The 10,441-nt window shown below is 37.8% G+C and overlaps 1 protein-coding gene across 1 annotated transcript; it reads left to right on the forward strand.

Moving 5' to 3' along the window:
- Positions 1–2,204: 2,204 nt before the first annotated feature.
- LOC107094953 (zymogen granule membrane protein 16-like) lies at positions 2,205–6,345 on the forward strand. The gene is made up of 5 exons (XM_015390876.1): positions 2,205–2,360; positions 2,489–2,516; positions 2,609–2,661; positions 3,403–3,523; positions 5,664–6,345. Exons 3-5 carry the CDS (start codon positions 2,610–2,612, stop codon positions 5,980–5,982), a joined length of 492 nt encoding a protein of 163 aa, XP_015246362.1. The 5' UTR covers positions 2,205–2,360; positions 2,489–2,516; position 2,609; the 3' UTR covers positions 5,983–6,345.
- The last annotated feature ends 4,096 nt before the right edge of the window (positions 6,346–10,441 follow it).

Raw genomic sequence — 10,441 nt, forward strand, 5'->3', positions numbered from 1 at the left:
GGCTTGGTTTCCTTTTCATGCACATAAACTTGGCTGTATATACTGTATATACTTAAAAGTTTACTCAAAAGACCCCCTAAATAAATAAATAATAATCTACCACACCAAGTGTCCTCTAATTAGTTAGAAGCACAAATCAGAAGGTTGACTATGACAATGTATTCGAAAACATTTGAGCTACTTTAATTAGCTAATTATCTATGTTTTTATGTCATTCACTTATTAAACTATTATTAAACTATTCAGTCATGTCACTTTAGTTATTAAAGACAAACCCAATGAGATAAATTTGAGATGACCCATATTTGTAACATCCATCCATCCATCTATCCATCCGTCTGTCCATCCGTCCGTCCATCCGTCTGTCTGTCCGTCCATCCGTCTGTCTGTCCGTCCGACCTTCAGTTCACGAGGGTAGCAGCTTCAGAAGGGAGGCACACGGGTCCCTCTCCTCAGCAACTTGGGCCAGCTACTACAGGGGAAACTCAAGGTGTTCCCAGGCCAGCCGAGAAACATAGTCCCTCCAGTGTGTCCTGGGTCTCCCTCTGGGTCTCTTCCTGGTGGAACATGCCCGGAACAGAGAGGAAAACTAACCATATATGCTCACTTTAATACCTGCAGAAAACACTTAACCTTGTTTTCGACATTTGGTAGAAAGACAGAATGCAGAGAAAGACCCACAGATGAATGGGATTAGATTAAAAAAAAATTACACCAGTGGAAACGGGGCCTAGATTTCAAATTGCAGCCTTTTACTGTAGCTGGGAAAGAAAATATAACCACTTACCTGTATGTCAGATAATATTTAAAGTATGTGGGAAATATGAACCCATGATTGTCATATTCTTCCTGCAAAGCAGTCCTGGGTGCTGGGGATGTTATGGCGTTTAATGACCTCTTCTAAAAATGAAAGATTTGTGAGTTTTGTTTATAGTTTGACCCATATGCAGAATCACATGAACAGTCAAATTTTAACTTTTAAGATTTTATTCATAAAAGCAATAAGAATCTGGAAGCAGAGAACTACAGGAAGTCAGTTGAAATTTCTAGTTGGTCTGAGAGAAGATAGCAGGCTGATCAGGAAGGAGTTGGTTGATGACTACTCATGACTGATGGATTTGCTTACTTGAGAGATGAAGGGGTGGTAGTATGGATCTGTAGGGGTTTGATTCAGCGGGCTTTGGAGACTGTACCCCAGAAGTCCAGGAAAATGTGAGAGATATCTAAGCGCATTGGTGCTACAACAGACGTCGTGCTGGAGAGCGTGAAGGCAGATGATGAAGACTGAGAACTGCTGCACACAGGTAAGATCTTTTCCTTGAGAATCAGAGGCGGACTGAGGTTCACTGGTTGAACGTTAAAGAGATTCACAAGAAAACAGATTTCAACAAGAAAGATATTCCTGGTTTAGGTCTTTGGCTGTAATACCATCAGGGGTAATTATCCGGAGAAGAGAGATGATCCTTCAACTCCTTATAAACAAGCTAGTCATCTTGATTAAGAAATGTTCTCAGTGTACAGCAGCACTACAAAGATCCTCTCTATGACAGGAAGCTCTATTACAATAGAAAAACAAAGACCCTAACAAGATTTGTCATTGGAAGCAACCTCAGTGGAGAGCGATAGTATGACTCCCTCTAGAGACTTCAGAATGGCCCGACCTTCCCAGATGAGCACCTTTTTGAAGTAGCTTGGGTTAGCTGCTTAATCCAGAGTTACCAAGCAACCAAACCAGCTGAACTGCAACAAATACTGTTTAGATCAATAAGGCGGACAGTCCCAGGCTGCCTACTCAGCTCTGCTAATAGATCCAAAGTTGTATTTGCTCAACATCTGTGGCACCAAAATAAAAAAGCAGTTCTGATGATAGGGCATTCTTAAGAAGTCTTGATACAACAAAATGTTTGCTGCAAACAGTTTGCAACAAGATTTGGGGCAATTCTTTAAAGTTAAAGTGACATATTCAAACATGAGCTGGCTGATAAAAAAAGGCTATGAAAAATTCCAACTCTATAAACATTGGATGTCTTATTTTAATCCTAGTGCTCTAAACAGACAGCACTTAATAGTATTATTATACAATGCCATAGGAGTGACTGTCTCTGTAGGAGTACAATGCATACCTTCAACCCAAGAGACATGTAAGACAATACTTTTCCCATAATATTCATCAACAGGCGCAACCAGGAAATAGATCATTCATCTGCAATTAACCTAATAATTAGCCTAAGGGCAGTCACACTGGATTAAAAGCCGCTGCTAATGCTGACTGTGTGAGACAAGAAAGAAGAAGAGAGTCAGACACAAACGCTAACAGCTTGAACCTCTGACGGATTTTAATGCGACAGATAAAAGAAATTGTGAGTATCTCATTATTTCAGTTGATCATCATGGTTGGTAAGGACTGGATATTTTGTTCAGGTAAATATCATTAGTGCTTCTAAAAAAGGATCAATAGTGCTAACTTGTACTACTATTTCCTCTTCAGGTTTACTTTACTACTCTTGCATAGACATGTAAGAACAGTTTTTTTTTCTTACTCTTTAAAATAAGTAAATGAAGTGCTGTTTAACAAAATAGTCTAAAAACTTTTGAACTCATTTCACAGAATGCTGTACATCGCTGTCTTTGCTCTACTGGGGGCCTGTGCCTTGGCTGATAGTAAGTGTGTAATTAGCACTGAACTGCACTATTTTGATGTGTTTTTGATGTGTTCCTTGGATAAATCTATAATATCTCTGTGAGGCTAAGCAGTCTTACTGAAGCTTTTTTTTTTTTTAACTAGAGTCTATTTTAAGTTAATCAGAGCAATGAACGACATGGAGTCATTAATTAAAGGGAATTAAGCTGACAAGAGGCATATTTATGTAGATAAACTTCACTTTAAGTTCATGCTTGATTCAACCATTAAAGAAGAGGTTTATTTTAATTACTGAATGAGAGTAAACAGAGGTCAACAGTCCAAAGAGGAGATAGTAATAGTTTCCATTAATGTCCTCTGGAAACGATGGGGATCAATTTTCTACTACAAGAGGATGTGTGGGAAGTTCACCTCACATTGAAGATCACTTTCAAATGCAAACAGACATAAACAATAAGTTGAGCAAATGTAGATACAATTTTGGTAATTTTATGAAATGTCTAAACAAACAGAGAACTGAAGATAAAGGAAGATTTGGTTGGCATCAATTTAGATTAAATAGCAGCGAGTCAGAGTGAGCAGCACCTGTGATGGAGGGGAGTCACATTAACTCTATGGAAATTAAAACGAATGTGACTCAGCTGCAGCAAAAACTTAGGTTACACCTATGTCACCTGATTGACTTTATAATTTTTATAATCTTGGTTTTGTTTGTGATGTTTATAAATAAATCAATATTTTTTTTCACCTTTTTTCTTCAGACTCCCATTACTCCTTTTCTGAGTCTGTAGGAACAGGAGGCGGCTCCTCATTCAGCGTCACAGGGGAGGGAAGAATCACAGCCATTAGAGTGTGGGAGCTCTACAACACCTACATCTACGGGTGAATGTTTTATATTTTAAATTAACCCGTAGAGAAATAGAAAATGATGGTTTCAACCAGGGACCATTAAAGTTCTGTGGCCTAGGGATGTAATCGCGATGCAAATATACAACTGCAATACAAAAAGTACAGCGGAGACAAAAATTTTAGTTGTCAAAAAAAATTTGAAGTGCATAAAACTTATGCAAAGGAAAACTGCTGCTGAGGAGAAACACGCTGCAATCACAGAAAATAGAAAGTAGCAAAGTGCAAACATACTGCAACCACATTAATGATGGTAACACACTAAGGATATGGAAAGGAACAATCCTGCACAAATATCTGCAAGTTAAAAAGCTCCGCATCATGGAAGTACTTTAGACCACCAGGGGGAGACGATCAATAACCTGTATGAGACCAGACCAAAAACATTTCAAAGAATTAATGTCTAATGAAAAGACCCTTAGCTGAAAGCAAACAAAATGCTCCAAATATATATGTTATATATATATATATATATATATATATATATATATATAAAATATATATAATATATATAATATATATAATATTCAAAGGACAGGTTTTCTATTTGAATAATTTTTTTAATCCACTCTAGCTGTGACGTTCCACCTTTTTCATAATTTTATTTATGAACTCTTGTCTTAATTAATCTCTGTACTTTAAATTTAAACAAGACGATGAACAAAAGGCATCACTTGAGAAAAGAAATACTTGTCTGGTTTCATCAACAATTTAACATAGATTCAGACTTTCCTCTCCTCAGACACCACTTCCATATCTGCTGGTGCTGGTGTTCCCAAGCCAGCTGAGAGACATAGTCCCTCCATCATCTCCTGGTTCTCCTCTCAATGTGGAGGAGAAGCGGCTCTACTCTGAGCCTCTCCTGAATGGCCAAGCTCCTCACCTCCAAAGGAGATACTGTAGGGTGGGGAGCTTGCAGAGCTCATTTTAGTCTCTTGTATGTGTAATCTAATTTTTTCAGTCATGATCCGGATTTTATGACCATAGGTGAGGGTAGGAACATAGACTGACTTATGAATCAAAAGCTTTGCCTTTTTGCTCAGCTCTCTCTTTGCCACAACAGACCAGTGGAGCAGCCACATCATTGCAGCACTGGTCTGTCTATTGATCTCCCTCTCCATCCTTCCCTGACTCGTGGACGGCCCAAAGATACTTGAACTCCCTCACTTGAGGAGAACTCTCCTCCAACTTAAAGTGGGCGAGCCACCTCTTTCTGGTCGAGAACCCTGGCCTCTGATTTAGACCTGATTTTCATCCCGCCTATTTCACACTTTTGCCCCAGTTCCTGCTGCAGGTCTTGGCAGGAGGAACAGATCTGCAAAATCAGGGATGAGATCCACTGTTGGAGGCCCCCCATATGGTACAAAGAGGGACCGGTCGAATGCCTTCCCACAAGTCCACAAAGCACATGTAACTCCCATTAACACTCTAGCACCCCTCACAGGGTGTAGAGTTGGTCCACAGCCGGGACGAAAAACCACACAGCTCCTTCTGAAGCTGAGGTTGAACAGTCAGCTAGACTCTCCTCTCCAGCACCCTGGCATTGGCCTTCCTGGGGAGGCTGAGAATTGTGATCCCCTATATTTGGAACATACCATCCAGTCCCCCTTCTTATGCATGAGAACCACCAGCCCGGTCTACCAATCCAGGGACAATGTCCCCAACCTCCACATGATGTTTAAGAGGCGAGCCAGTCCAACAATTTCTAGAGCTCTGAGTTACTCAGGGCAGATCTTATTCGTCCCGAAGCCTTGGCACCGGGGATTACTTTGGCCACCTAGGTGGCTTCAGACTGGATGTCGAGAGAATCCAGAGTAATTTGTGTTTTATATATCATTTTACTTTTGCTCAAAGGGCTTTAAGCAAAAGAGTCTAGTGTCCGTATCAATGGTGTTGGTAATACTGGGTTTTTCTATGCGGGGTCTGTCGAATATGTATATTTCCTTTCAGTTTTCTAAATTGAAAGACATCAGTGTGGATCAAAAAGTTGTGGTTTCTAACGGATTATATGTTAAAAACCTTTACTTATGTGAAAAAAAAACGAACAAACTGGTGATTGTCTTTAAACAGGAGCTATTATTTTTGCTTGAAAATTCACTGTTTCTGTTTCCTTCAGCTTTCAGTTCCGCTACGACATTACCGGTTGGACTCCGGTTGTTGGCTACATATCTGGTGAACCCCTCGAGTTGGAGCTTTCAGACGATGAAAGAATCATCCAGATCTCTGGAAAGTACGCTCACCACATTCAGTCGCTGATCTTTGTTACCAGTAAAGGCCGCTCCCTGCACGTCGGGCAGCCCTCAGGCCACTCCTTTAACATGTATCCTTCCCACCCAGACGCCGAGCTGCGCTTCCTTAGCGGCTGGGTCAACGGGGCTCCCTCTTCCCTCCAGGCCCATTGGGCTGTCCTTGACTCTGACATAACTGATGATTAATGAGCAATGATGAAGAAAGAGGAAATGAACAGGTTCTAAATCCAAAAAAGAATATTTCTTCTGTTTGGATAAAGAATAATTTAAGAATCATAGACATTATTGTCATTCTTTGATTGAAGTTTGTACTAAAATCCAGTAAAATAACATTACCTTCTTATCTCTTCACAAACGGTTAGTTAATCCTTTGTCTGTTAACATTTTAATCCAGCAAAGATAACAAAGATTCAGTAAAAAGATATGTGGAAATCAAATTGTACAAGAAATATTCCTCTGTACTTCCTTTTTTCTCAAATAAATGATGCTGTGGAGGGTAAGGGAATAATTCCATCTATAAAAATCCAAAATTACTTATTGTTTAGTAAAGTTAGCAGTTTGTTTCTTCTGTTTGAATGTTACAAATCATGATTTGATTTAACCAAAACAGAATAAAATGTTAAATAAACTTTTAACATCTAATATTTGGGCCTGTTTTTCCATTTTTTTAAAAGAGTTTACATGTATTTATTTTAAATGAACACTTAAATTTAGAAAATAACATGTTTTTTGATATCTTTTTGAATAGTTTGTCAGGTTCAACTATAGTATATTGCTAAAAACCGTACCTCTGGTAAAATAGAGTGCAGCAAGAAACAATAGCTTATCCTAGCTGAAAGAGTCTCATTATTTGTTATTGTTCTGATTTACACCCAATATAAAGAAACTGTGGATTATTGTCATGAGACCTGGCTTTCATACCCCCTCAGCAATCCAACAGGCTGATCATCTCCATCTCACTCTGCACTGATGCAGTCATTTATGCAATGATAGAGCATATCTTAAACAGTATACTATTCAGTATGTTAAATTTATGAGAAACTGAGATTCAGTTTTTTATTAGCTACAATCCCTGTCTTTAAAATGCAATGAAATCAATTTTGCAATCAATCACTGTGTAATCATTCTGATTCTCCAAAGGTTTCTCTCTGCCATTCCTTTTTCTTTGTGTTTTTCACAAACTACTCAAACTAATTTTTAACTGATTTTCAGTGATGTTTGAGAGAACAGCCTCTTTACTTTAATCACATTCACTTATTTTTGTTTGCTGCCTTTGTGCATTATCATACCATTATTTTTGTAAAGGTCTTCCTGTAGAGGTTCCTGTAAGTCCAAAGATGCTGATTATGCAAGGGAGTAAAATGTGGCATGGCCAGTTAGACTACATTGCAGGTTTAAAAAAAAAAATACAGCAGAAATTACTTCCCTCTTCTTCCTTTGTTCTATAACCCTAAAAAAAGATTTTTCTTTCTCCACGGTGTTGGATCCAAATCTGCGACTAAGAGGGAGAAGGAAGTTTTGTTGAGAAAAATAACTTAACGTTAAAAGGGAGTCAACATAAATAGAGTGAAACTGAATGTTAAAAAGTGTTGAGGGCAAAATGGCGACTGGACCAAAAAAAAAAAAATTATAGATACAGAGAGAGGGCTGATAGGTAAATAAAGAGCAGATAGAAAACTAACTTTAAAAATCAGTTTATTGTAGAAAATACTGGAGCTGTCTGCTTTTGAAAATAGTCTTTGGGTTTTTTTATTTCCCCCTAAAGCATCAATAAAATTAATATATTATCTCTGGTCAATCGCTGCTGATTGAATGTTTCAGCCTGTTAAAAGGGACTTTTTTCTTTTCACTGTCAACACATGCTTACTTGGTATAAAGAACCTCTGCAAAGTGAATCACTCAAAGCAATCACTGTCAGTACATTGTAATCCTTAGAGGGATTGCTGTAAAATGGATGATTAATTGCTATTAGCTGTGTTTCCTTAGAAAGAAAACGTTTTAAACCATTTTCTGAAATTATTTCTCAACATTATTACTTGAGTGTAAGTAATTAGCTTTAGGTCTGCGCATGATTGAACAGAATAGTTGTACTGTTCGTTTTTCATGTTCTCAGATGTAATTTGTTACATATTGGCATCATATGTATAAACTAAATTCTTTGCTGTTGTACAAATAATCCACTGACAATATATTTGCTCAACAGCATGTGTGCTGCTTGATGATTGCAAAGCCGCTTTTTTTCACCAAGCAATATAACGCAGCTGAGCTTATTACAAATATATCTTTAAAAGCCGAAAATATGTTTTAGACAACAGCTGCCGTTGATGATATGTCTGTGTGTGGTGGCTAATGGAAAACTGACTGCAGCAGCAGGAATTGCTTTGCCTAACGATCCCCTTAAGGCTGCCGTCAACCTCACTGATTCATGTCTTTCTAGAATAAATTTACATTTCTCCTTCCTTTGTTATTGTTCAGTACAACATCCTGTTACAACCAACTTCTTTATACCATATATTAGATTTCTTTCCCTCCTTGTGATTCTTGAAAGTCAGCAATCAACCCATTTTAGTCTTAAATATCCCATCCTTTTTAAGTTACATATATCTTTATATTTTCTATGAACACATAAGTTTCACTATTTGAATTTTTTTCCTAAAACAAACTCTATATAATATTGTTATATATTGAGTCCTGAAGTATTTGTTTCATGCATAAATCTACAGCTACTTCATTTATATGGTGGACATTGATTGCTCACCATTGGCAGCAATCTGCAATGTCATTTTAATACAAAACCTTTTGGTCACGTAAACATAGCTACTTTCCTACAAAATTATTTGATTAAATAAAATCTCAGGTGTGAGATTTGTGTTGACCATCATGTAGATCAATCCTGTGACCTGTAGATTACTCAAGCTGTCTCCTATGTGACCTCATATTTTGGCGCGTTGAAAATGACATCGATGGCTTTTAAATCTGGACGTATAGAAGGAGGATAAGCTACTGTGTTGTGTGGTATTAATTTATACAGACACATTTTGTTCCTTTGACTCCTTTAGGTTTAAATTTTGTGTCGTTAAGCTTAGTGGACAGCAGATGGGTTTAGAGAATACACTTCAATGCTGCAAGTGCACAACCCATGTGAACCAACAGCTCATTCTGTGTGTTACGACCTGGCTCGACTGGTCGCAACAAAAACTGGGGGGACACGGAAACAGGCAGTGCTTTAAGCCTGTAAAAGGCATTTATTTAGCAGAATCAAAGAATAAACTATGTGTTGGCATCAGACGGCAGCTCGGATGGGGCGATCACGCCTGGTCCCTCCACACCAGGAAGTCTGGACCCCAACCTGGTCTGGACTGGATGGCTGTCTGCGGCGTGCTTGCTTCAACCAGGGAACACCAACACTCCTAAATGGAACAGCGCTCCAACCAGGTGGCTGCATAATGGAAGCGCCTTCCACTTAGAGAACCTTTATTGATAGTGTTAGTTTAGGCAGTTTACACATCACCCGACAGCACAGCAGGGCCGTCACACTGTGCAACAAGAGAACCTAATTATTTCAGGAAAATTTATCTCTCATTAAATTAATTTAAATGAGTTCCTGAATATCTTCTTGAACATAAAGTCACAGCTGTTTTTGTTCATTTATACTTTGAGATCCCATTTTAAATTTTAAGATACCTGCACTGGTAAGCACAATTAAATGGATTCATAAGTGAAGTTTCATTAAACATGTCGAATCAACAATATGTGATTAGACAGATCAAACAGAGACAAGTTATTTTTGTATTCAGTAAATATATCTAAACAATATTACAAGGCAAGGCAAGGCAAGGCAAATTTATTTATATAGCACAATTCAGTACAAAGACAATGCAAAGTGCTTTACATGATTAAAATATAGGAAAATAAAACAGAAACAGAGCAAGTAGAAGAAAAAATAAATAATAATAAAAAAATGCAGAAACAAGAAAGAACATTAAAAGCAGTTGGACTAAAGAAAAAAAAATGAACTAATGATGTTTTAGTACACAGTATCACATGACATGAAAAGATAGTGTTAAATTAACTAAAGATGCTTAAATAGATCCAACAGCTGCTTCTTTAGTGAGCATCAATGTTATCCCAGGTCAGAAAGAAGCTGCATTTATATCAGAGTTTCGCTCTTTAAACCTTGCTCACAGCATTCATACCTATTTTGCAAGGTTATAACTTTCAAGCAGTTGAACTTCCAATACACCAACACTTTTAAGTCTCACCTGTGATAATTTCAGGCTCGCTGGTGTCCTCTCCTGGTGGATGAACTCTAAGCTGTTTTTTTTTTGTTTTTTTTTTTTGTTAACTGGTGCTTAACTTGTTACTTGTTCTGAGCCAGAAACAATTGACAACAGTATATGTAGCTAATTGTAGAATGTATATCCTATTAGAGCACTTTAAGAAGTAAACTTGTTACTGTTCCTTCAAACTTTTAAAGGGAAATTTCATACATTACGGGATGTGAGGCGACATACCTTCATACCTTCCTCTCATCAGATTGGCAGTAAGCCAGCTCTGACACTGGACAAACACTCTGCATATACCTGCCTGTGTCAACCAATGAGAGACAGTAAATTACCATAGAAAAAAAAAGATGCAGATAGTG

Source organism: Cyprinodon variegatus, unplaced genomic scaffold, assembly GCF_000732505.1.
Source record: "Cyprinodon variegatus isolate N-32 unplaced genomic scaffold, C_variegatus-1.0 Scaffold516, whole genome shotgun sequence".
In the NCBI taxonomy this organism is placed as follows: Eukaryota; Metazoa; Chordata; class Actinopteri; order Cyprinodontiformes; family Cyprinodontidae; genus Cyprinodon; species Cyprinodon variegatus.